Below are 27,311 nucleotides of genomic sequence, written 5' to 3'. Positions count from 1 at the left end.
GGATGTTAGCCTGGCTGTTAGCCTGGATGTTAGCCTGGCTGTTAGCCTCGATGTTAGGCTGAACGTTAGCCTGGATGTTAGCCTGGCTGTTAGCCTGGATGTTCGCCTGAATGTTAGCCTGACCGTTAGCCTGGATGTTAGCCTGGCTGTTAGCCTGGATGTTCGCCTGGATGTTAGCCTGACCGTTAGCCTGGATGTTAGCCTGGCTGTTAGCCTGGATGTTCGCCTGATTGTTAGCTTGGATGTCCGCCTGGCTGTTAGACTTAATGTTAGCTTGGATCGGGGGGGGATTAAAATTAGGTAGTGATGTTATGAGATGAGCCGAGGCTTTGAGGCGTGTGTCGAGTAATGGAGGGGGCGTTTCCCCGGAGCGCGTGTCGAGGCGTGATTCATTTAGGGGAGGGGCCAAAATTGATGACGTCCGAGGCCTCGCTACCGTGATACCATGTGACCGCTTCGCGAAGCGCAAGAATTTTGACAGGCATTTAAACAGCCTCAATGTTCAGTCAACATGTGGGAGTTTGGAGGAGAGCTGCTGTCAGTTGGATAGAGTTTGGATAGATTCTAAGAATAGATTGGTTGTTTTTCAACCACTCTAGTTGCTTAAAACTATTTTGGTTAAATTAAACAATGTAAAGATCGAAATCTGAGCAAGCCACCGGACACAGTTGGTGTGAACAATTAACAATATAAGTTCAATTCAATTCAATTCAGTTTATTTATATAGCGCCAAATTCACAACACATGTCATCTCAAGGCACTTTACAGTTCAACCAGATCATACAGTCAAGTTGATACAAAGTTTTCTATCTAAGGAAAACCAGTTGATTGCATTGACTCATTGACTCAAATACAATCCCTCACATAAGTGGTGTCATCTATAAGACACAGACTCCCCCTACTGAGGTTGATGGTTCAGGATCCACCTTTGGCTTTTGAAAGTTGCCATTATACTTAGTTATTTTGGCTAATGAGCCTTTGCATTGGTTTGCCCTAGTAAAAATATAGATTCGGTATTAACGCTGCCAAATTAGGTCGCTTTAGCCAAAAGATTGGCTGAACACAACTTCCAACCCGATTAAAAACCAAAAAGATGTGGAAAAACTATGTTTGAATAAAAATGGCTAACACCTTTCGTTTTACTCATCATTGTCCAATTTGCACAAACACTTTCACTGTCTGAGTTTATTTCACTAAAATGGCAGAAAAGCTGCACCTTAAATAAAAAATGCAAAAAAATATCACAGATTTAATTACAAACTGTAGTTCTTCACTTAACCAGTAGGTGGTGACATGTTCACATGGAGCCTCATGAACTGTGGGGATCGTTGAAGCAATTTGGCAAAACGGTTCAATCACTACCATTAGGCAATACTAGGCAGTTGCCTAGGGCCCCGAGTTCCTGGGGGCCCCATACAACTCTGTTTACACATATGGTTAATACAGCCATTCCTTATTTGTGCACATTAATTATGTTTTTAATAAGTGTTGTGCTGAGAATTGTTCTACATTCTACATTTAACAAATGAAGTGTCAGAAATGATCTAGAATGGAGTTAATAGGAAAAATTATCCACTCAGCAGAGAATCTATTTATTGCGCACTGACTGCAGCACATTGTGTATTCATACAACTAAAAATCGCATTCATTCAAAATTATCTGTCCACCAAAACTCTCAATTTAAAGGCCTTATGAAAACATTAAGAATATGTTTAAACGTTTCCTTATAGTTCACATTTCAATCTGTTTTCTCATCAATGTGCGAGAGTTCAGGGCGGCGGGGGAGCTCTTTCTCAGCACAACACCTGTTTGAGGCAGACTGGCTGCGCGATAGGTCATCACCATGGTAACTGATGTGTTACTGCTTTGGTCAAACTGAGCCGTGGCTCCATTAAACCAAGATAACCCGACTCAATCCCTTGGGTTTGTTTAACATACCTCAGCTTAGTCTCTTCTCAATATTTAGTCGCCAAACTGTCTCTGACTGAATGCTAATTCGGTGGGGAATATTTGCATGGTCTGTTCCTGTAACTGAGGGGCGGAGACATCCCGGAAACACACAGTGGGTCTGCTCCATGTCAGTCAGCCGTTGTGATGAGGCTGGGAATCATTTGAAGAGGAGGGCAACAACTCATCTGAAACTAGGGAATTCCCAGCACCTAAAAAGAATGGCGACCTGTTCAGGTCAATAAGTCTGATATCTCATCAACCTTTCATTAAAACATTTTCAACAAAAGTATTTAGAAAGTAATAACACGACGCGCGACACGCCGCCTGCTTTTGCCGTTACGGAAATGGTGCGTAGCCACAAACGCCAACATTCTAGCGAAAAGATTGGCTGGGAACAGAACCGACACTTATTTCGACCAATCATGAAGCAGTATATCTCCAGTGGGCGTTTCCGCTGATCCCTAAACTAGCAGAGCTGGATGTTCCGTTCTGAGGGTCCTGCAATCATGTCTGATCGTGACCCGAAGCATAACAATGTTATTACGACACAGCCTTTCCTTTCGGGAAGTGGGTGGTTCTAAGCCAGAATCTCCCGAGGGGATGTGACTGACTGGGTTACTGCGATAAACGAACGTCTCACCGAGAGGTTTAGAACGCTTAAAGCTCCAAAACATGCTGCTTGTTTAGCAGCCGAGGTAAGTTGTGCTGTTTTCTGCTTTAGCATAGCAACGGTGGAGCTAACAGCTAGCTGGCTGAGCTAAACATGTGCCGAGTTGCTCTTATAGTCCGATGCTTAAAAATGGCGAACTTTTTACATCTGTATTCCTGTTAACATGTAGAATAAATATACTTTAGACGGTATTCGCTCTTCTGGAAAATTGGTTTAAACGAAAAAGTACGTCATCTCGGTGACGTAGAAGCTGTCTGTTTTTCCTGATGGCCTCTCGTTCTGATTTCAGGTTCAGTGCGGTTTTCATCATGATGTTTCCCTTAATGTCCTCCATGGTCTGCTCCACGGTCTCCTCCTTGGTCCTCCAGATGGCCCTCATCAGCCCTCTGATCCACGCTCAGCACGGTCAGTTTCCATGCCTCCTCTGCTCTCTGCTCGCCCAGATTTCCCAGGAAATGGAAAGTTTCCCTGGAAAAGCTACTTTTCTTTTCCAGGAAATATTTCCATGGACTGTAGAATTTAGAATCAGCAGCATTCTGTGGCCTCCATGAATCCGTGTATCATTCGTTCTTTCTATTTTCAATTGCCAATCAAAAAACAAAAAATAAAAAATTGACTGGTTATTTTGTTTTTTGTTTTTTATCGTTAAACCAAAAACGAAAAAAGGATTGGTTTTTCATATTTCAATTCTAAGCTCAGATCAAGAATACGAAATGGAAAAACGGACAGCAACGCAGAATTTGATTTTAATATTTAATCGGTACAGTTTACGTGACCCGGAAGTTTGGTGGAGCGTTAGCTAAAAAAACAATTGGCTTACTCCCACCACGTTCGATCAAACTGCACCAGATAAGGCAGTCGGACCTATCAGCCATGGACAGTTACGTTTTATTTCGAGGATCCAAGCGTGTGACTCTTGAGGAGGACATGACAACGGAGAAAATTTGCAGGATTTTCCAGGTATAACTTTTTTCTTGAAACTTTTCTGTGCACTGTACTTTTAACTAGCAACAACAAACAGCTTCTCGATCAACATAGTGTGTGGTTCTAGCGTCGCCATGGTAGCTACTTCATTACCCCAACTGCTGCGCAAAGAGCTATTTCCGGGTCACGTAAACTGTACTGATTAAATATTAAAAACAAATTCTGCGTTGCTGTCCGTTTTTCCATTTCGTATTCTTGATCTGAGCTTAGAATTGATATATGAAAAACAAATCCTTTTTTCGTTTTTGGTTTAACCATAAAAAACAAATAACAAAATAACCAGTCAATTTTTTATTTTTTGTTTTTTGATTGGCAATTGAAAATAGAAAGAACGAATGATACACGGATTCTCCATGGTATTGGACCCTTAGTGGTGGTGCTTGATAGAGGGAAGTCTGACTGCCTGTCTGTGTCTATTTTAGGCTCTGGTGCTCTTTATTTTGTTACTTTTTAAAGTATGTAGGTTGTTCATGTGAGTAACAATAGAGGGGAGAGACATTTTGCCAGCAGGTCAGCAGGACTGGAACCTGTGACAGCCTGAATACGGGTCACGGATTCTACCTCCACACCATGGCAGCTTCCCAGGAATCAGAAATACTTTAATGATCCCAGGGGGAAATACTCTTTGTTACACGCTCCAGGTATATGAACAACATATTGCACACATTCATCATCTAAAGAAATAAAATACAACACAAATGAACTTCAGATAAAAATTTAAATATATACACATGTAACTATATATTTACTAACAGTTCACAAAATCCACGGTTCGGTTCACGGTTTCGTGGTCACGGTTTTCGGTTTGGCATATGTTGATTGTTAGCCTGACATGTTGCTGCTAGCATAAACAAAACGTGTTGCACAATGCTTGCACACTGTTGCACTTTTATCCACAGCTTTCTTTCCGCCGTCATCGTAGGTCACTCTAAATGCAAAGTGGTCCCATACAGCAGACCTATAAAGTGCTGCTGGCGCGTCTTCCAACTCCTGTTCTTTCCCACTCGCCATACCCACACAATTCTACACAACAACTGATTTTTTTTCCCCTGCTACGCCCGGCTACGCTGCTTCGCTTCTTCTTCTTCTTGTTTACTACCGGTGGTTGGCTTTGGTCACAGTACCGCCACCTTCTGCTCTGGAGTGTAAACGCTTCGCCTATGAGAAAAAGGAGCAGCGCATGAACCGAACGCAACACACGCGAACCGAACCGAGACAGTCGAACCGAACGGTTCGGACGGTTTTCAGAAACCGTTCCATCCCTAATATTTACTGATCTAAAACAAAAAGGTAATAATTAGTGTTGCTCCGATGCCATTTTTTGGACCCGATACCCGATACCTGGTTATGCAGTATCAGCCGATCCATTTGATTGAAGTTGGTGTGTTTATATATGAAAAACTGCATCCTGCTTGGATGTAAAATAGTGTCCATCATGGTTTTGTCAAGCTGCTGCCTTCCTTTGAGAAGCAGGAAAAAGACTAAAACAAAGTGCATCCAGTAGAACTTTTATTGCCTCCCTGGAATGGGTGACAATAGTGCAACAATAGTAATAATAGCAATGTGCAAAAGGGAAAGAAGCAAGAAAACTGTCTGAAAACGACCTGGTTAGAGAGGACAAGACTTCAGAGAGTAATAGTGAGGAAGAAAATAGAAGTAATGAAAAAAGTTAAAATCAAACAAAGTCTGCAGGCTTTCATACATGTAAGCCCCTCCCAGAGGGTTCACATCGTGCCATCAGCCTCTCTCCCTCCTCAGCTCTCTTTTTTTTTAACTGACGGATTCTTAGATGCTGCAGCTTTATTCTTCAGAAGCCTCCGTTTCCAGAGAAAGTGGAGGTTTTAACTCACTGCTTAGGAATGCTGTGATTTTCTTCTAACGGAGTGCCATACGGCGAGGATGTATTTACGCCAAGGGCCTCCTGCACATACATGATTCTCTGTGACTCCTGTTTCAGTTTCTTCTTGTCCTATATAAAGACGAGCGTAAAAAGCAGAAGTGAGCTAATAAATGTGGACATAATTTTACTGAAGTGGTTATAAATATTCCGGCTGTCTGGAATTAAGACTACATGCGGTTCCGGCTGCAACTAACGATCATGTTGCAAAACGATTAATCTGTTAATTTTTTTTTCTATTGATCGAATTACTATCAGATAACTAGAGGTTTCTTAAAGATGATTTTATACTAAATTAAAGCAGGTGAAAGTAAAAATGTGTTCACTTGAGGAGTTCTGGATAAAGCTGATTGACAGAAGAAAAATATTTTTATCTTAAATGCAAACTGTTTATATATTTTTGGATTATCTTGGTATAGTTCCTGCTCTCGGCGTGTCGCGTTCTCTTTCAGCTGAAAGCATGTTTTAGCTCCTCTGTACTCCAGTTAACAAGTAATTGATTATTAAATATAGGATTATTTCAATAATCGATTAATCACATTAATTCAGCCCTACTTGCAGCACTATTAATGTTTATTGCAAAAGAAATATGTTATTTTTAACCCACTTCTTCCCGTCTCTCTAAATTCAAAATGTCAGAAACAGTGTTGAGTTCCAGGTTTTATAGAGTAGCTCAACAAGCCTTGGTTTGGTTTAGAAAACATGCAAAGTGAAGCAAAAGAACGGGTCCACCCTTTAGGATGGGAAGTCATTTTGGGTTCTTTGTTAGCCTGCAATGCCCGATACTGGTCTATGTCTCAGAAGGAGGTCGTTAGGGGCAGAGGTGTGCACAGACATTTTGGGGGGCAGGTGCTCAGGAGGGGGGGGGGGGGGGGCACTTTTTAGCGCACGTGTAACACTTAATTATAAAAAAAAATTTGTAACATTCTCTAAACGTGAGTTTTCAATGGAAAAAAGTCACATCACCAACAGAACAGACTAAAGCGTACTTCTTTCATCTGGCTCATCTCCCTGTTCTCCCTCACCCATCTGGTTTCCCTCACCCATCTGTTCCCCTCATCCTGGTCTTTTTCTGTCTCTGTGTCTTTCCTGAACTCTTCCTCATCTCCTGTCCTGTTATATGTTGATGGTATAGAGCTTCCCTGCTGTGACTGGCTACAATATATTATTAATAACCATCATGACAATAATAATGATAATAATAATGATAATAATAATAATAATAATAGCTTTAACAAATATGCCACATTAGTTTAAATAATGGGCTATTAGGGCAACATGACTGGAAGTCTTGTCACGTGGATATGACTTATGGTAGCCTACAAAATAATAGCTATTTTAATACCTGCTGCACAAACCACTTAAAAATAAAATGTGAACAGCTTTTAAGATTTTTCAATATGATTAACCCTCCTTTCTTGGCATTGTGCTGCAATTACTAAATCAATATACAATTAAGACAATAAAGAGACCAAAATGTGTTAATTTATGTTGCCTAACAACAGTAAACGTTTGTCTTTACACATAGATTTGTACGGAAGAGGATTAGGGCCACTGAAAAAAAAAAAGTTAACTGATTTTTAAATTTTATTTCAGTTTAACACGGGGAAAAAAGTCAGAATTCTGACTTTATGTCAGAATTCTGACTTTTTTATTGTCAGAATTCAGTCAGAATTCTGAGATTAAAGTCAGAATACTGAGCAAAAAGTCGGAATTCTGAGAAAAAAGTCGGAATTCTGAGATTAAAGTCAGAATACTGAGCAAAAAGTCAGAATTATTAGAAAAAAGTCAGAATTCTGAGATTAAAGTCAGAATTCTGACTTTTTTCCCATACTAAACTGAAATAAAATTTAAAAATCAGTTAACATTTTTTTTTTTTTCAGTGGCCCTAATCCTCTTCCGTAGATTTGCAATTGCAAACTCTACCAAAATTATTTGTAGCCTATGTGGTCGTCCTCACGTTATCTGTCATTGACTTGGGCTACAGTGTAAAACTTTCAGAATCAGAATCAGGTTTATTGCCATTGTTAGTGAAGGAGTTCACAAACTAGGAATTTTTTATGGTACAATCGTACAACATGAAACATATAATATGGATTAGGTAAATAAAATTATAAAAATATCTAAAAACTGTGGGTATACGTCATGCAATAAAATAGACTAATGTATACACTTAAGATAAAAAATATGGATACAAAATATAAAAAGTAAAATAGCATCTTACAAGGAGACAACTAGTTTATCTGGTGACCAGTCGGCAAAATGCGTGTTTGGTGCTGCTGAATGAGACATTTTAATGCACAACAAAATGATTTGCTTGATCTGTATATTACCTGGCTAATGGGGCACGGGAGAAGCAGCCTGTCAGCGACCGTTCCTGCTATCTGAAAACTGCTATGATGCTGCGCATCTGGCATGCCCTGCGGGCGACCGAGCGAGTTCACGTGACAAAGGAAGAGAGAGAGGCTGGTCGGGTGTGCGTAAGGAGGTCGGTCATTTCGGGGCATTGTTTCAGTCGTTTTTAATGGCTCAGGTTTTCAAAAGATCATTTCAAAACCGACCTCAGTAAAATCTTAATAATATTAATAATAATAAAAAAAAAAACAGTTTCAAAAGGGCCTTTTCTTTGATAGAGGGCAAACTTCCTAGTGCTTTAGCACCACCTAGTGTCTATGTGTGCACGCCCCTGGTTAGGGGAATGGTTGCCCAGGCCAGATGTTCAGATGTTTAGTCCCCTGTAAAGGCTTTGGAGGCTGTGATGATAGAAGGAAGGAATCATCTCTATCGCTGCACTGTAGGTTTTTAAAAAGCTGAAATCTGAGTCCCTTTCATTCCCACCTCTATCGGCTTCAACAGCTAATAATCTGCTAGATTTCTGAGCATCACGCAGCATCAGCAGTTCTTCCAGCTACATGGTGGTGATGTTATGAGACGAGCCTCGTCTCTAATGATCAGAATCTGATCAAACCAGCGGTTAAAGTTACATCAGTAATAATGCTTTCTGATCTGTAGTCTCCATTGCCAGTAGCATCAGCTGTCAGACATAGACGTCTAATCCTTAATTTGTTCGTTCCAGACCAGTCCAGCTTGGACTTTTGTAAGTTGCAATAATACTTAACAAGTATTTTGGCTAATGTGACTAATTTCTATTTGTTTTTCCTTCTACAAATATAGATTGGTAGGTTCAGCAAAAAGATTAGTTGAACACATAACTCCCAACCCTATTCAAACAAAAAACTGTGGAACAACTATAATATTTGAATAAAAATGACTAAAACCTTTCATTTTGTTCACCACAGAAAAAGCTTAAATGATTGTTCATAATAATGATTGCTATCATACACAACAATCATTAACAATTTGAAAGGAACTTGAATGGATAAAATCACAAGAAAAACCATTGCAAAGCCTATCCCAGATTATATTACTAACTGTAGTTCTGGACTCCACCAGTAGGTGGCGACATGAAGCTTCATGAACTGTGGGGGTCGTTGAAGCCATTAGCCCAAACGGTTCATTGATGCTTCCTGTCAGCATCACTTCTGCGTGGAACCGAAGACGTATAATATTCAACCAATGAGTTCATCAAAACACTTCTTTGCAATTCTAATGCTACATTAATGCGGGGATTTCTGCACAGCTCCATTAGCGCTGCAAGGATCTTCCTGTTGTCCTAATTATAAATAATAAATGAGTGTTCTCATTATTATTATTATTCATTTGATGGGAATAAGACTGTTATTGAAATTAATACATTTTTTTTTGAGCAAAGACTTTATTTGATCATATTCAAAATCCATGATTAATACAATAAACCAGAAACAACAACTTTCAATACAACCATACAAACAATTGAGAAACAACAACTAAACAGGTCGGCGAGCTGGAAATCCATGTTTTTTGTTGCTTTTTTTCTCTTTATTATTATTTTTTATTTATTTATTTTTTTTTACTGAGGGGATGAAATAAAGGAAAAATCTTTCCCGAGTGACTTTTATTTTTCACATAACAGAGATATATGTTAAGTATGCCTTTCAAATATGTACCTGTGTGTTTACATTTATCTTACTTACTACCATATTAACTGGAAATATGTCTTCAAAGGGTTTTATCTTTTCTCAAATAAACCAGTGGACAAGTTTAATTTTTGCTGTTATTTTCTCAATCGTATAAACGTGCACTAGTTTCTCTTTCCATTGATTTACAGTAGGGGGTAAAAGTTTATACCAACTTATTGTGAGATTAATTTTTATTAAAATACAGATCAGTTTACTGGCTGATAACTAGATCAAAGTGAAGCAAGTTTTAAAGTGTTTCCAATCTATGGCTGCTTCCTTTCTTATCAGAAAGCAGGTTTAGACACAAAGAGCAGCCATGCTGTGGTTTATGGCCTGAACTCTGACGATGATGACTTTTCCTTCTTTTCCCAACATTCAAAATCACCATTGAAATGTGGGAGGTGGTTTTAATTTTGGACGGGTGGCCCTGTTGGACAGAACTTGTAACGAATCTCCCAAAGACGGTAGTGACTCTTTCCCAGCAGTTTGGTCTTACGGATCCCTGGAGAAACTGATTTCCATCGGCCGATCCGTCTGGTTTTGTTCATGTTCATGGCTCCAGAAGTGACTTCTTCCTCTTGGATCTTAGGCTACGTTCACACCGCAGCCTGAAGTGACAAATCCGATTTTTTTTTTTTGCTCATATCTGACCCAGAACACTTGGCTCTGTGGTCCTGGATCCGATATAATTCAGGTCGCATTCATCCAACCTGAACGTCATTAATACCCCACAAAGGTCAGTATTCTGCGTGTTGCTACGCAGAAGCTGTAAGAAAAACAACAACCATGGCGGATGATGATGCGGAGAGCGGTATTTATGTTTAACTATATTGAAAAGATTGAGTTTTTATGGTTGGAAAAGACCGCTAGATGCGCGCCGGCGCTACCATCCATGTTTACTTCTGTAAATGCAGAGCACGCTGGCCTGTGACGTCATAGCGTCCTCTACTGCGCATGCGGGACACTTGCGTTGTCTGACTGCAGTTCACACAGGAGATCACATACAAGTCGCATATATCTGGAAATATGAACGGCAAAGCAAAAAAATCTGAATTGAGCATCAAGGCCTGCAGTGTGAACGTAGCCTTAGACTTTTACCAGTTTTAACCAGTTCCTATCACACCCAGTCTAAAGGGCTGGTGACCCTCCTGGAGCTAATCGCTTATAATGAGAAAACTGAGTCTGCCGCTCAGTCAGCTTTTAGGAGAATAAATGGCTTCCATCATAGACAGAATAGACTTAAACCCTGCTGCTTCTGTCAGAGCTGCCTTAAAGGTACACTATGCAACCGGTGTTGATTTTCCAGCGAGGCTCCCCCCAGAGGGCGAAAGTAAAAGTGCACTGTCGTAAATATGCACAGCTGTTCTCCTGGTTTCTCCGTCAAGCCAGGCGTGGTTGTTTCGAGCTTAGCAGAGAATGACTAATGCTGCGTTCACACTGGACGTAGCTGGCGCGACAGAAGCAGCGAGTTTACATGCAAAGTCAATGGTTGACGCGCGTCAAGGCGCAACAAAAGGTCCCGCGGCGCGTTTTGAGCACCAGGCGCAGCACGTCTGAGCAGCTGAAGCAGCGCGTCGGGTGCGTTTAACGCAGGGAGAGAGACACAGCGCTGATGATCTCTCCTCTTAAACAGTTTTGATGCCTAAATTAACTTAAAATGCAGAAATCTGCCGGCAGAATATGCAGTTTGGATTATTTAGATGAAAAACACCTACCAGCTGCCGCGGTGAACCGCTGCTGATGAAGGGATCCATACTGTCGGCGCCCCGCTGGTATGTGGGGGTCTGAGCGGCTCCGACAGAAAAAATATTGAAGGCAGGATATTAATCTGAATGAACTGACGGCACTGATTACGTTTTCAGGTGTATTTTCTCACTTAAACACATATTAAAACTACTTTATTCCCGCTGATCACAGCAAATATAGCTGCAAGGAAGAGAAAGGATAGTGAAGCTCCGCCCAACGCGCGTCAGACACACTTTTTCACCGCGCAGCCAGAGCAGCAAAGCTGCTTCAGCCGCGCGTCAGAACTAACTGGTACAAGCAGTAAAAATGAAGCAGCAGACGCGATTTTGCTGCTTTTGCTGCGTGAACGTAGCATAACTGCACAAAGATCGCCACTGTGCTAGCAACGAGAATGCTTTTAACTGGGGGGTGTAGCAGTTCTCGCCGTAAAGCAAGACTGACTCTCATGAGTCTTCTGAGCCTGTGGGTGCGGGTCGGTGCTCCTGCAATTGCAAGTGCGGTATTTCCCCCACAGACCAACAGGGCGGCCGAGAAAACCTTTGTTCAACCTGAAATGACTCATTTAATCATCCAAAACGTTATGGAACACATTAATTAACTGAAAAATGTTGCATAGTGTCCCTTTAAGGACATCCACTCTACCATATTTTCAATCGCTACAGCTCAAACCGCAGGGTTTAAAAGTTCACAGCTCACCATGTTTGTTCTTTCGCTGTGCGGCCCGACGCTCTGAAGCGATCTACCTGCTCACATCGCACGTCCGGAAACCACACATGGGACTCAGCGCAGAGAGACGGCGCTGGTCGGGCTCATCCATCTGGAACACCTCAGGACGGGCCACTGGTGGAACCCCCCCCCCCTTACACTTCTAAAGGCTGTGATTTCCGAAGCGGGCCGATATTCTGATATCAGTGCCGGATCCAGGCGGCCCTGCTACTAATCATCCTTTACTAGATTAGTTGACAGAAAATGCTTGATGAGGAGCTGAAATGTTTTTGTTAATAGATTCTGATATTTTGAATGGAAGTCGCTGTGAACCGTCTGACATTGATTTGAGCTGCTGGCCGAGTTCTTGGATTTATTTGATTAGTGACAGAAATTAGAAGAGCTTTTAAATGCATAACATACTTCATAACGCCCTGAGTCTGTGTGTTTCTTTCTGCAGGATTCACCAACCATCTGATGGTTACGCCGCAGAGCCCAGTGGTCCAGATCGGCACCAACTTCACGGCTACATGTGTGATCCTCAACACCACAGAAGTCACTGCAGACGATCTCTACTGGAAAATCAACTCCTCCATCATTCCTGAAGAATACTACACAAAGATTAATGCCTCAGCCGTGTCTGTGACCCTCCCCATCACAGACGAAGAGGAAGCGTGGCTGTTTTGTGCCGCCGAGAGAACCTCCCACTACGTTCTCCTGAATAAAGCCAAGTTTCTGCATGGAATCTGGATCACGAAAGGATGTAAGTTCACTCAGCTGTAGTCCCACATGCAGTAATCCTCTCTGTCTCCATTGATTCTACTGTTTGATTAACAGTGAATGTTTGTGTGTCTGTGAGGAATCTGTGCTTCACTCTATTTCTAGTTTGTTTTCCAAATATGTAGAACATTTCTGGTTATGATGCATCGTTATAAACAAAGTACATTTCACAGCCCAGTGCAGTAATGTTAGCTAATGGTTTAACTCTGATCCATGATGGCCGCGGTCTCTGTAGCCGTGATGCAATGAATGAGATGCGTTTAATAAACCTGCTGTAGGATGAAAGGACGAAAGCCGCTGTCACACCTGGAAGATTTAGACCAGCGTGTGCCTGACATGCGAAAAATCTGGCAAAAACGCTGGGATGCTTTGGATAGGCTATGAGCGCGCTGAAGCATGCTGGAACACGTCATCATATGGCGAGTACGTCGACATCCCGCCGTATGCCATCATTTCCAGGTCAGTTATCTGATGCAGGGCTTGATGTTAACCATCGCCTGATCTCCCGGGGTAAGTAGTTTTTATTGTCGGGAGAGTACAAATTTCATTGCATTTGATGAATGATCGCAAAAAAAAATTATTGATCACTCAAAATTACTTTAAAATCACCGACATTCGATGAAAACGACCCAGAAGCGTTGCAGGCGCCATCTTTGTTGTTGTGTACACATTCTCGCCACATGGCGTGATTCAGCTCTTTGGGAGAGAATTCTGCAGAGCAGCAGCTGGATGATGACTTTAATCTATACTATAATACATGCTAGATTAAAAATGATCAGTCAGGGATTAGGAAAATAATAATAATTGTATGCGCACAGTGTAAATATTTCTATCTTCTGTACAGTGATGCAGGTCATACATTAAAACATTTTCATTAAATGTTTTTCTCTTAGACATTGGGGAGGTGCATTTAAATGTTATAGAGCTAAACATGTTAGATTGGTGAGTAGTAGTAGTGTAAGTTTTTAACCTGTCATGTTTTTTTTAGATTTTTAACATTACAGTTTATATTTTTCCAAGCACACAACAGTTTAAAGCAAAGTTTAGTTTGAAAAGAATGAGCAGGAAGGATTGAAAAGCATGTTAACACGGTAATGTAGGCTGGAGTTCATTATCTGACGCATGCAGATACACACCAGGAACCTGGAAACTTAAAAAATACTGAATTACAAAAAACATTTAAAAAACAAACATGTTTCATTGATATATATACAAAAATGAATATTAGGAACTATATTTATCAAACATTATACTGGGCAAGGAAAAACTGTTTCTGGGCAAATGAAATGTGAAAGCCACTTGCCCAAAGTCATGGCGTCTAGCTGATCCTAAACCTCTGAGTAACTTCTGCGTAACTTCTCCAGAACTTCTCTCCAACATATCAGCGTATCTGCCGTGTTCCAGACGAGCGCTGAACGTGTTTCTAACTTCCAGCTACTGTATAATGGCGTATTGGCAGCGTTTTGGTATAGCAGGGGTTCACAGGAGGAAACCGACAGTTCTCCTCCAGACTTCATCCCCATCATAGGGTGAGCCAGAAGGTGAGTGATGGATCCTCCCTGCGTTCACGCCCACCACCAACACACTTCCTAGCAGACATGACGCTCAATCTGCTGACACCAGAAACCTGCTTTCTTTCTTCATTATTTTGTCGGGTGGTAACCAGCAGCTAGGTTAATACCGCGATCAAAGGCATCTCTTTCTGCAGGCCGGGTGCATCGCTGCCCCCCTCAGGACTCATAATTTCCTGGGCATTACGCTGCCGTGCGTCATGCAGAAGTTAGGCTGTCGTTGGACAGAAGTTCTGGACTCGCTATGAATCCTCTATGTTTATGCCCACAATAGAAAGAATCCATAGAAAGTGGGGATCTAGTATGTTGTTTCTCTAATATTGTGAAGCCCTACTTTCTAGAAGCAGTCGCTGTTCTGAAGGAGGGTTTCCTGATTGGTCTCTCTGCTTGTCCCCACATCAGATCACCCAGAGAAGCCGGAGAATCTGTCATGTAAAGCGATGCAGGAGGGACGCTGGATCTCCGGCAATCTAACCTGTAGGTGGGATTCAGCCAGTCGTCAAACCAAACATGTCCCAACATCTTACACCCTGTTTGTGGAAGAGTGAGTACCTCCTGTTACAGCAGAACTCCTAATGTTCTATTATCTGTAGCTCTACCTTCAGACAAAGAGCCTGAGTTTTGTGACCGGAGCCTTTTTAGATTTTCTTTATGCTTCATACTGATTAAATAACTTTATTAGTTTCAAAGGAAGGAGAAAGTATTTCCTGTGTAGAGACCCGTTCAGTTTTAACCTGTGCTGAATATCCACATGCGGTCCAGATGCTGACTGATGGTGGCCCATTCTAAATCCTCTTCTTTATTGTAACCACTCAGAACGGCTCTACTCCATCTTTAGGCCTCTCCTTTGTAACAGTGACTGTGATGCTACGTTCAGACTGCATGCTGCAGAAGCACCAAAAACACGTGGTGGGCGGAGCTACCCTGTCCTTTCTCTGCCTGGAACAATGGCGGCTATATTAGCTGTGATCAGCGGGTAGAAAGTAGTTAGAATCTATGTTGAAGTGAGAAAGTCCTCCTGAAAACATGGTCTGTGCAGTCAGTTCATCCAGATTACCATCCTGCCTTCAAAGATTATTTCTCTGTGGGAGCCGCTCAGACCCCCACATACCGGCGCTGCGCTGTCACTGGGAATCCCCAGCAGCAGCTGCCTCAGGCCCGCTCGCCTCTCCAGGGTTTTCCCCTCCTGTTGGTGGCGGCTGGAAGTAGATGTTAGCGTTTTTCAGGTCTGTGCTACAAACTGCAGGCAGCAGGATAATAAAAGCCAACATATTCTGCCGGCAGGTTTCTACATTTGAAGTTAATTTAGGCGTTAATAAACTGTTTCAGAGGAGTGATCATAGCGCTCTGCATCAGCAGTGCTGCGTCTGACTCCCTGCCAGCTCCCAGATCAGCTTCTCTCATTGGTTGATGCGGCGCGTCCAGCAGATAAAGTTACATTTTTCCAACTCCAGCAGCTGCTGCTTCTGAAGCGCGTAGCTTGCCTCAGATGCTTAGAAGGTCGTGAGGCGCTGCTCCTGCTATAGATGCGCTGAGGAAACTTTTGATGCGCTTCGATGAGCATCAACCACTGACTTTGCATGGAAACTAGCCGCTTCTGCTGCCTGCACTCTGAACATAGTATTATTATCTTCCCTGTCTGCTTCCTTTTGGTTCCTTCTGTTCTAGATCGCACTAAAAACAGCATTAATCTACAGTTGGCCTATGATCATTAAGGAGGCAGCATCACTGCATAGTTCTAATCTCAACAGTTTATACAAGCACTAAGCTAGCATTGGGTAGCTTTAGCATTGGATAGCATTACAGTAGCGTTTCTATGAGGTAGTTGTAGCATCTATTGGCGTTAGCATGAGGAAGCATTAACAGCGTTAGCATTTGGCTAATTAATTATATTCAGTTTATTTCTATAGCACCAATTCACATCATGTCATCTCAGGTCACTTTCCAGTTCACCAGATCATCCAGTCAGATTGATTCAAAGTTTTCTATCTAAGGAAAACCAGCTGATTGCATCGACTCATTGACTCTTCAGCAATCCCTCACACTAAGCATGCTTGTAGTGACGGTGGAGAGGAAAAACTCCATGAAATAAAGTGAATAGAATTTAAATTGAATTGAATTGTAGTGTTGGCACTAGATATCGTCAGCATTAGGGAACGGTAGTATGAAGAAGATCTAGCATTGGATAGCAGTAGCAATATGTAGTGTTAGCACAAGGTAGCGTTAGCATGAAGTAGATTTAGCATTAGAAAGCATTAGCATTTTTTAGTGTTAGCACTAGGTAGTGTTAGCATGAAGTAGATCCAGCTTTAGGAAGCATTAGCATTGTGTAGTGTTAGCACTTTGTATCATTAGCACGAGGTAGCGTTAGCAGGAAGTAGATCCAGCTTTAGGAAGCATTAGCACTAGATATTGTCAGCATTAGGGAACATTAGAATGAAGCAGATCTAGCATTGGATAGCATTAGCATTGTGTAGTGTTAGCACTTGGTATCATTAGCACGAGGTAGTGTTAGCATGAAGTTGATGTAGCATTAGAAAGCATTAGCGTTGTGTAGTTTTAGCACTTGGTATAATTAGCACGAGGTAGCGTTAGCATGAAGTATTCTTAGCATTGGGTGGCTAACTAGAATGATGAAACAGTTATAGCTGCATAAAATGTAATATGATGATTGTTTCATGTTAATGTAGAGGATGAGTTTTTCTATAAAGTCAAAATGTATGTGTTGTTAGCATGACCGCTAAGCCCTGAGGTCGGGCCTTCACACCCGCCTACACAGACGCTGCTTTATGGCAGAGCGGTGATGTAAACCGAAGGAAGATCTGTCAGGCTGCAGATGTTTGGCTTCTCAGCAAAAAGCAAACCCACACATGGTCCTCGCTTGTGTGAAGTTCTTAGATTGCATGTCTTTATTTGGTGGAATGTTTGAAGGACTAAACTGATCACTTTTTTCTTCTTTGTTTAGACATCCGGGCCAAATATTTAAGGTTACAACGCAGGACACCAAGATCACTGTGCCTATGGGTGTCTTCCCTCACCACACGTCGCTGGTTGTCAGAGTGGTGGCACACAATTCACTGGGAAAAGCAGAGTCTGAGCATCTGGAGAAAGACGCTAAAGAATTTGGTAAGTAGACGTTTGGAAATGCTGATGTTTTTAAGGCCTTTCTGTTCTGCAGCCTCCGCTGGGATCGTCCCCTGACTGTTTGGTTGATCTTTTCCAGGGAAAACATTTCCTCCATCCAATGTGAAAGTCTTTGCTGAGGAGATGTTTCCTACTTCACTTCTTATCGAATGGGAACATCCTATTGAACGCGTGTATTTAAAGCTGGCTTATCAAATCCGATTCTGCCCGCATGGATCCCACGTGTGGAGACATGTAAGTGTAAGTTCACAGATGGAAAGTGTTAATGTCGCCATTCTCAGCTCCTCTGACCTTCAGGCAGGAGCTTTTCTACCTCTTCTCCATCTCAGGGTGAAAACGTTGCTAATGTATGTTGATTTACAGTGTTTTGTCCAAGCGGCTGGTTGAGGAAGTTGGTATATTTAGGAATAAAAATTGGCCAGCTGTTATTTTTGTCATTTTATATGTCACAGCAGAGCGCTCTGTTTTACAGGTCCCTGAAGAATATACAGAGAAAGACATCACTTCCTTCAGGCTGCAGAAGCTTCGACCTTTCCAGCAGTATGACGTTCAGGTGCGCTGCAAAAGCAGGCGCGGAGGCTACTGGAGCGACTGGAGCGCCAATGTGACTCAAACGACACCAGAGGACAGTACGTGCTCCGCTTTCATCCTCAGACCGATGATTGAGGAGATGGATTATAGCCTGAACATCACGGCAGGTCACATCGTCTGGACCTGCCCTGATGGCAGCAGAGTTTCCACTAACATCCGAGTTTAGCAGCTCCTCTCTGATTGGTTGATGTTTATGACGGACCGGTGGTCAGAGCATCTCAGAGCACAGGGTTTCCACGGCTCATTAAATCAATTTCATTTAGATTAAATTGATTTAATGGCATTAAAATTCATTAAATGTATCAGTAGCATTAAAATGAAAAACAGTTTGCAGGCAGTGTTGCCAACTCGGCAACTTTGTCGCTATATTTAGCAACTTTTCAGACCCCTCCAGTGACTATTTTTCAAAAAAGCCACTTTCCTTACTGAGGAGTTGGCAACACTGTTTGCAGGTTGCAGACATATTGGTACCGTGTGTCTGGGAGGCAGAGAAAAGTCTGGAGAACGGGAAAATGCTCATTTAAAGATGACCAAGGAGTTTTTGTTCGAAGCTCGGCAAAATGGGTGTCGATGCTTTAAAATCTCACATGCAGTCGGACCCTGGGATCAGCTGCCAGGAGCAGACAGCAGCTAATCAGCGCAGTCACGTCCTCAGTAGCTACCTCCGCTAACAGCACAGCATCAGCTGGAGGAAGCACTGCCGGCGCTAACGTTGGAAAACAACATTAGGATCCAATGCAGCACTGCATGCAGGGGTGCTCTGGTGTCCAAACACAGCCGTGCATCACGCTTCTGATGAATCTGATCCCAGTAGTTCCAGGCAAGCAAAAAAAATTCAAAAACAATCCACTGGACTTTGTTTCCAAGTTTGAAGACGTTTCTCTTCCATCCAGGAAGATTTTTCAATTCAAAATGTCAGAAATAGCGTTTAGTTCCAGGTTTTATACAGCAAAGCCTGGTTTTAAATTAGAGTTAGTTTATGACGGGGAAGTAAAGCGACCAGCGGCGGGTGGATCAACCGGAAAACCCCCTGTTTGCTTTCATCGTAGCTACAGAGGAAATGTCTGCTCCTGTCTGTGGTCCCATTTTGAAGCAGCCCCCCCCCCCAAAAAAACTAAAAAAAAACCAGCAATGTATGACTGCAGACATGATGGATCCTGGCTGACCTTCTTCTTTGTGACTCAGGCCCGGCCAGTAAACCGGATTTGTGGATGCTGTATGCGGGTGGTGGAGAGGTGCAGCTGGTTTGTAAGGTAAAACTAATACTTCGTTTATCCGCCCGTCCCTGTTATCCTGACCTAAGAGCACGTCTCTATCTGTGACTCTGACCTTTCAGGATCCTGAAATGTCCAACGGAAGGATCACAGCTTTCAACGTGACGATCCAGCGCAGCGGAAATGACAGCAGTGAGCAGGAGGTGGTCCCAGTTCAGCAGTCTGGAGCCACCTGGATGTCCAGGCAGGGGATCACTCCGCTCAGAAGGATTTCTCTGGCCAACCAAATGTTCATCAAAGCGTGCGCCACTGCCAGCAACTCTGTGGGAACTTCTCCAAAGGCGTGTTTGCACGTGCCATCCAGCCTGGCCGGTAGGTCGACCCTGCAGCACGTATCAACACCACGGTTCAGCGATTAGAAGAGGCGGGACCTGAGCTGAACGGCTGATCCCAGTGGAACACAGACGCAGTCTGCTGATGGTGGAAATATTTATGTTCCCAATCAGACGATATTTTCCATCTGTTAAACATGCAGAGCTTTTTGTAGGTGCTCTGCAGGGACGGGCATTAGCGCTGAAATGGCGTCATCTGGCTGCGATGACATCAGCGACAAGTCGAGCATAAAGCAGGCATAAAGTCGTAGGGAAGCATTCTGGCTTTAACGTGTATATAAATGTTCTCTTTAGACCATATTGTCCCAAAAGTTAGAACATTTCTATTTAAAAAACAAAACAAAAAAACCCGTCCTGCTAGCATGGCTAACCATTCTGTCTGGGTCGTCCCGGTGAAACGCTCTCACAGTGACGTGACGTCCTCCTCAGAATGAGCCTGCACCGTTTGACTTCTTTCATCAGATAAAGAGAATCCAGAACAGCTGTTAATATCTGCAGCTTTATAAAAGAAATATCTGCTTAATGCTAGCATGTTAGCTCAGTGCTAACATGTGCTTCTCTCCCAGGGAGACACAGAGTGGAAGGAATGAAGGTGTGGAGCCAGGATGGCCAGATGTTTGTGGCGTGGAAACGGCCCAACAGTTCAGCTGTTTCAGAGTACGTGATCCAGTGGTCCGACCGCACGCACACAGACTGGCAGAGAGAAAACGGACGCACCAACAAAACCGCCATTAAAGGTACAGTTTTCCTGCTAGGCTGCAGACTCCTCCTCTCATTGGAGTCATACATGTGGAGGCCTGTAAAGTCAGCCTCAGCTGGTGCCCAGTGCGGCGCTGCAGCGCTGCAGGTCAGGCTCTCATCCAGCCCGTTTTCTCCCTCCCATCCAGGGAAGCTGCAGAGCTTCGTCTGCTACAACATATCGGTGTATCCCATCAGGGCTGGTTGGCTCCTGAAGCCCACGAGTCTAGAAGCCTATCTGGAGCAAGGAGGTGAGGAGAAGCGTTTATCTCTTTGTTTCTTCTTTATTTACCTGAGGACAGGAAGTCCAGCGCTCAGCAGCTGAAGGCCGGATCCGCTGGGTGGAGATGGGGCATCATCTTGATCTACAGGTGGTTCAGGAAATGACAGCAACGTCTTGAAACCAATTTCTGTCAAGTCACATATCAGATGTTTTTTTATTAGGACCTTATTACATAATAAAACAACACAGACTAGTCTATAACGGTGAGATAAAGTGAAAAGTTTTCTCACTAATACAAACCAGGAAGTGTTGCTTTTGTTTCTATTCATTCCTCCTGAGGCGGTGCTCCGACCCCCCAATCAGCAAATCTTAACTGATCTACTTCCAGACTTTAACTAGGCCGGTCTGATCGTGTAATTGTGGATCTAAACCATCCATAGTATCTGTGTCTGGATGTTGAGGCGGGTTCTCCTGCTGTCACCATGGTAACCAACCCCTGTCACGTGTGACGGTTGTTCCTATAGATGCTGAGTCTTGGTAGCTAACGCTAACTGAAAGGGACTCTTAACTTTAATCACCTTTAAAGGTACACTATGCAACCGGTGTTGATTTTCCAGCGAGGCTCCCTCCAGAGGGCGAAAGTAAAAGTGCACTGTCGTAAATATGCACAGCTGTTCTCCTGGTTTCTCCGTCAAGCCAGGCGCGGTTGTTTCGAGCTTAGCAGAGAATGACTAATGCTGCGTTCACACTGGACGTAGCTGGCGCGACAGAAGCAGCGAGTTTACATGCAAAGTCAATGGTTGACGCGCGTCAAGGCGCAGCAAAAGGTCCCGCGGCGCGTTTTGAGCACCAGGCGCAGCACGTCTGAGCAGCTGAAGCAGCGCGTCGGGTGCGTTTAACGCAGGGAGAGAGACACAGCGCTGATGATCTCTCCTCTTAAACAGTTTATTGACGCCTAAATTAACTTAAAATGCAGAAATCTGCCGGCAGAATATGCAGTTTGGATTATTTAGATGAAAAACACCTACCAGCTGCCGCGGTGAACCGCTGCTGATGAAGGGATCCATACTGTCGGCGCCCCGCTGGTATGTGGGGGTCTGAGCGGCTCCGACAGAAAAAATATGGAAGGCAGGATATTAATCTGAATGAACTGACTGCACTGATTACGTTTTCAGGTGTATTTTCTCACTTAAACACATATTAAAACTACTTTATTCCCACTGATCACAGCAAATATAGCTGCAAGGCAGAGAAAGGATAGTGAAGCTCCGCCCAACGCGCGTCAGACACACTTTTGCACCGAGCAGCCAGAGCAGCAAAGCTGCTTCAGCCGCGCGTCAGAACTAACTGGTACAAGCAGTAAAAATGAAGCAGCAGACGCGATTTTGCTGCTTTTGCTGCGTGAACGTAGCATAACTGCACAAAGATCGCCACTGTGCTAGCAACGAGAATGCTTTTAACTGGGGGGTGTAGCAGTTCTCGCCGTAAAGCAAGACTGACTCTCGCGAGACTTCTGAGCCTGTGGGTGCGGGTCGAGGGCTCCTGCAGTTGCAAGTGCGGTATTTCCCCCACAGACCACCAGGGCGGCCGAGAAAACCTTTGTTCAACCTGAAATGACTCATTTAGTCATCCATAACGTTATGGAACACATTAATTAACTGAAAAATGTTGCATAGTGTCCCTTTAAATCTTTTTTTTTTTATCCGTCTGTTTTACCGTGCAACAGAATTCAACACTGCATAAAAAATGAGTCATTTATTCATACCCACAATGCCCCCTGTAATTACACTGGGTGCCCGTTAGGGGGCGCCATCCCACTGCCCTAATATCTGTAGGAAGCCCGACAGCTGCTGACCCACATCTGGTCATAAAGTTCCTCAGAAGGCATCGGAGTAAAGAGGAATAAATACCAGAATCTGTGGGGGGGATTTTATCTGTTATTTTTGAAAACAAAAAATATTTACTAAATTGAAGTAAAAAAAAAAAAAATGTAATTCTAAAATAAAAATATTTAGAAAGCAGGTTTGAAAATTTTATCTAACATTTTTTCTTATTGTATTTTTAGTTTTGCAAAATGAATAAATTTTCAGAACAAATTCTCTTCCATCCAAACGCTCACCAATAGTGATGGTGATGGTCCATTAACGGCGATGTGTGGTGCGTGCGTGGAGCCCATGGAGCTGACCGCTTTATCCAGAAAGTCATGTGACCGATCCAGGAGCTGTTTCTAACCGACTGACTGGGTTTAAAATCTGTCAACATGAAAAATCTGTTCAAATAATGTCTCAGCTTTCGTGGTTTATCATTAAAATCATCCAGAATTATAGAGCCTAAAAGGAATAGAAAAGTTTCAGCCGTTCATCTGAATTGAAGTTAATTTTAAATTGGCTCTTAGTAATTTACAGTTTTTGCTGAACTGATTGTTTTAAAATTAGGATTGTTTTAAAATCCTAGTCCGGCAGCATCCTCATTCACATTTCCCCCTATGTTTTCACTTTATGATATGTTTACATTATTTATTGGCTGCATCTAAAAATATCAAAGATATTTTCAATTTAAACATAGATATGAAATAATAGAATATAACCTCCAATAACTTCAATGATATCATTGTTCTAGGTCATCAAATCAATTCAGTTCAGTCTGTCCAATCAGCTGCCTGTAATGTCTTTAAAAGTCCAGCAGGTGTCAGTATTCTGATAGAATCAATGCAGCATCTCTACAGTTTGGCTTCATGATGCCTCGTTAACCATCACTGAATAGTGCTGATGCCAGCATCCATATCAGGTTGGGTGGAGGCTTGAAATGCAGAGACGGAAGCTGAGGTGGATTCATGCAGATTAATTAACAAAAAGGTGGCAACTGAAGCAAAAATACGAAAATCTACAAGACATCAGGGAAAACCCAGATCAGGAGCCAAGAGACTGAACCAGCAAACGGTAACTAAACAGGTGGTGTATAAATGGGAGCAGGTGTGGATGGAAGGAGCTAGAAGAGAGCGAGGGGAAAGGAGACTGACACATGAGGGCCACGGAGGGTAAACAAGGAATACATGAGAACTCAAATACAACTAGAAAATAACACAGAATGGAAATAATACCAATAAAAGTAGAAAACAGAAAAACATGGTTTAAAGTGAAATGAAAACCTAAACAGAACCAAAAAGTGCAGAATCCAGAAGTCCAGCAGAGAAATGGAAAGCCCGCTTCCAGGAGGGAGAGATCAGGAAAACAGTTTGAAAAGAACGAGATTCGTTACGTCAATCTGAAAAAAATAGGTTTAAAAAGAAGTGAAGGTAATAAAAAATCTGAGAAAACGTCAAAGTTACTCTTAAGATGTTTCTATGATTCAAACAGTTGAACCTTTGAATTGCTGGTTTATCCGTTTGTTTTTTTATTCAGAAAAGCTTATTTTCTGCTGGCAGCGAAAATGGAACCAAATAGTCTCCATAAATGTCAGCTTCTTCCTGTCTGTGGTGCTGGAATAAATGCATCTGGTTCACTGAAGGGTTCTGGTTCTGTTCCAGCTCCTCTAGAGGGTCCGTCTGTGACCAGGACCGTCCCAGGATACGATCACGCTGTGCTGGAGTGGAGCCCTGTCCCGCTGGAGCGCAGGCAGGGCTTCATCACCAACTGCACCGTGTTCTACAGAAGGAACAATAAGCCTCCCGGTACGTACGCTGACCCCGCAGACCTCAGGGTCGCCACGCTCTGCCTAACCTGCTGCTTCCGTTTGGTCCCTCCAGAACCCATGGCTGTCCCAGCTAACGCCACCTCCATCACCCTCACCCAGCTGTCGGGCAACACCAAGTACGAGGTGTGGGTTGGAGTGTCAACCATTGCGGGCATGAGGAACGGCACCCCGCACTCATTCAACACCCTGAAACACGGTGAGTCTGTGGAAGAGACGGTGGACTCTGACCCCCATGGAGGATGATGAAGATGATGTGAACTGTTTTGGTCTCTCAGCTCCAGGAATGGTGGAGGGCATCGTGGTGGGAGTCAGCCTGTGTTTCCTCTTCCTCGTTCTCATGGTCATCCTGCTCTGCATCTATAAAAAAGATGTGTACGTTTTTCTCTTTGGGGGGGGTGAGCGATTCACCTGCAGCCCCTCAGCTTCATAACAGCAGCTGTTTCCTTTTCCTCAGAATAAAGGAGAACTTCTGGCCTCAGATTCCGAACCCCGGAGAGAGCACCATTGGAAACTGGTCCCCTGGTTACCCTTTGCAGGTAACCGTCCACAGGCTCGTCCACATCCGCCTCCTCTCCTGTGTTTGTCCATGCTGATACTTTGGACCTCTAAGGGAAAAGTCTGGTCAGCAAGGAATGATCAATATTTATACCCAAAGATAATACGTTCCTAGTTATTTAATGAACTTGGCACTAATCGGTAAAAAAATTAAAGTAATTTTCATCACGATCACTGAGTCTGGAAGCGATGGCGCACCGTGACGTCACTAACCAGTAGGTGGCAGTAGTGTTCTTTGACAAACATGGATGCCTCCAGTAAAGCACATTCACATGAAAATTACTCTGAATTAAAAACACTGATCATTTATTGAACAGGATGGAATCATTTCACATTTAAAGAACTTTCAGAAGTTTGGATTCTGAATATGAGCGACTTTTCCTTTAAGCCAAAAACACAACAAATCCTGTTTTACCTCCAGTCTGACAGAAAATCGTGCCTCAGAGGTGGTGGCATTTAACGCTCATTGAAAGTCAGTGGGGATGATTTCCAGCAGGGGGCAGCGTAGCTCCAATTGACAGTCCAGTTCTATTTTAGTCCTGCTATGCAGCAATTTCCTGGGTCTGACAGGAATAGAGATGCGGTAACAAAGTAAAACTCACCCGCTTTGGAGGAAAATCCAAACTGAAATCTGTTCATCTGAGTCACGTATAAAATAAGCAGGACAGACTGGAATAAAACAATGAATGAAACATTAAAATAGAAAACTTTCACCAAGATAGGAGTTCAGGAGGACAGAAAACTGATAAATTAGTGATCTTCATCTGTTCATTCCAGTTAAATAAATGTAGATCCATAGTTTTCACTCAGTCGGACCTTTATTTTTATCTTTTCAAAGACAGATTAGTTCATCATACGGTCCTTATTGCTCGGTAATCAGCCCTGTTCTGATCCAGCAGCGTTTGTTCCTCCTTACTGACAACAATGGAAAGTAGTCAGAGTCAAAGCAAATTACACTTTGGTTAAACAGTAACATGTTATAATAAACCTGAGAAAGAATCTGGCTTGTTAAGGAAGAAGTCTGTCTATAAACACCCTCCATCAGGCATCATGTGGCCTTGCAGGTGAAACTGACTGAGTGAAAACTTTTATAGTGAGTAAACAGGATAAATCAATATGTGAAATAAGAGAAATCTAAATTTTCTGACGACACCCACAGAAACCAAACTAAGGAGGGTCAGACAGAGCAGGCCACGCCGTTTCTTGCTCCCTTTTTCTTTTCTTTAGACGTAGATCTCTTTATTTTTTTTGATAGATAAACATTCTCTATCTGTTCTGGTTCTAGATGCTGCTTGTTAAGTGAATGAGTCACTGGTTTTTATTTATTTTTTAATAACTTTTCATAATCAAATGTGGGAAATGGTTAGAAAGTGTGTAGAGCTCAGAGCCGAGGAGCAGAAATGGGATGGGAGGTTATAAAGTGGGACGGAGCGGTGTGGGCGGGGCTTTAGGCTTTCTGATCAATAGAATATTTCTGCCTGCAGGCCGAGACGCCGAAGGAGAACTGCGTCACCGGCGTCTCCGTGCTCGATGTCGGCGTCTGTGAGGTGAAGCTCGGTTTCGAAGACGACAAGACCAGTCTGTCCCTGAAGAAGGACAAGTACCTGTCCGAGGAGCACAGCAGCGGGATCGGCGGCTCCTCCTGCATGTCCTCGCCTCGCCAGAGCGTTTCCGACAGCGACGAGGGCCCCGACCTCGCCGACTCCACGGCCAGCACCGTCCAGTACTCCTCTGTGGTGGCGTCCAGCGGTTACAAGGGCCAGACCCCCGGCTCCCAGTCGCAGCACTCCATCTTTTCCCGCTCCGAGTCCACGCAGCCGCTGCTGGACTCGGAGGAACACCCGGACGTGCTGCTGCAGCGCTCGCCCAGAGAGACGGTCTTTCCTCCGAACCCGGACGACTTTAGACCGCTGGGGGGGGGGCAGCAGCCCTTCTGTCCCCTCAAAGAGGACGCCGAGCAGACCCCCGAGTCAGACAGCCTGCAGGATGACACGGGGGCGCCCCTGTCCAGCTACATGCCTCAGCTGGCCGGTTACAGACCTCAGTAGGAACCAACAGGGCTGGTTTCATTGTCCCAGACTGATGGGGGGGGGGGCCGCGTTGTCCCAGACTGATGGGGGGGGGGGCCGCGTTGTCCCAGACTGATGGGGGGGGGGCCGCGTTGTCCCAGACTGATGGGGGGGGGGGCCGCGTTGTCCCAGACTGATGGGGGGGGGGCCGCGTTGTCCCAGACTGATGGGGGGGGGGCCGCGTTGTCCCAGACTGATGGGGGGGACCTGCATGTGTTTTTTTTCCTCACCGCTGTGTAACCAAGTCACCCTGAGAGCAGACTGAACTGTTGAGCTGCTGCAGGCCGGCTAGGGGCCATGCTGCGCCTCCTGCTGCGCCTCCTGCTGCGCC

At 43.6% G+C, this 27,311-nt stretch overlaps 1 protein-coding gene across 1 annotated transcript; it reads left to right on the top strand.

The window, feature by feature from the left end:
• Nucleotides 1-2,421: 2,421 nt before the first annotated feature.
• On the top strand, nt 2,422-26,986 carry il6st (interleukin 6 signal transducer). Its single transcript, XM_038292842.1, has 16 exons — nt 2,422-2,645; nt 2,910-3,015; nt 12,470-12,773; nt 14,764-14,905; nt 17,327-17,487; nt 17,585-17,745; nt 17,978-18,134; nt 19,282-19,349; nt 19,433-19,682; nt 20,269-20,439; nt 20,590-20,691; nt 24,190-24,333; nt 24,409-24,552; nt 24,632-24,728; nt 24,811-24,892; nt 26,396-26,986. The coding sequence occupies exons 2-16, from the start codon at nt 2,929-2,931 to the stop codon at nt 26,957-26,959; spliced, it is 2,634 nt and encodes an 877-aa protein (XP_038148770.1). The 5' UTR covers nt 2,422-2,645; nt 2,910-2,928; the 3' UTR covers nt 26,960-26,986.
• Nucleotides 26,987-27,311: the final 325 nt, after the last annotated feature.

The sequence above is a fragment of the Cyprinodon tularosa genome, unplaced genomic scaffold, assembly GCF_016077235.1.
Source record: "Cyprinodon tularosa strain WSP-4 unplaced genomic scaffold, ASM1607723v1 ctg318, whole genome shotgun sequence".
Lineage (NCBI taxonomy): Eukaryota > Metazoa > Chordata > Actinopteri > Cyprinodontiformes > Cyprinodontidae > Cyprinodon > Cyprinodon tularosa.
The sequence above is the reverse complement of the archived record's forward strand: the minus strand, read 5'-3'. Positions and strand labels throughout refer to the sequence as shown.

Coding starts and splice junctions, on each gene's coding strand:
- il6st (XM_038292842.1), top strand. CDS start 2,929: ATGATGTTTCCCTTAATGTCCTCCATGGTCTGCTCCACGGTCTCCTCC. Junction 17,488..17,584: donor GAAAGACGCTAAAGAATTTG/GTAAGTAGACGT, acceptor GATCTTTTCCAG/GGAAAACATTTCCTCCATCC. Junction 17,746..17,977: donor ACGTGTGGAGACATGTAAGT/GTAAGTTCACAG, acceptor TCTGTTTTACAG/GTCCCTGAAGAATATACAGA.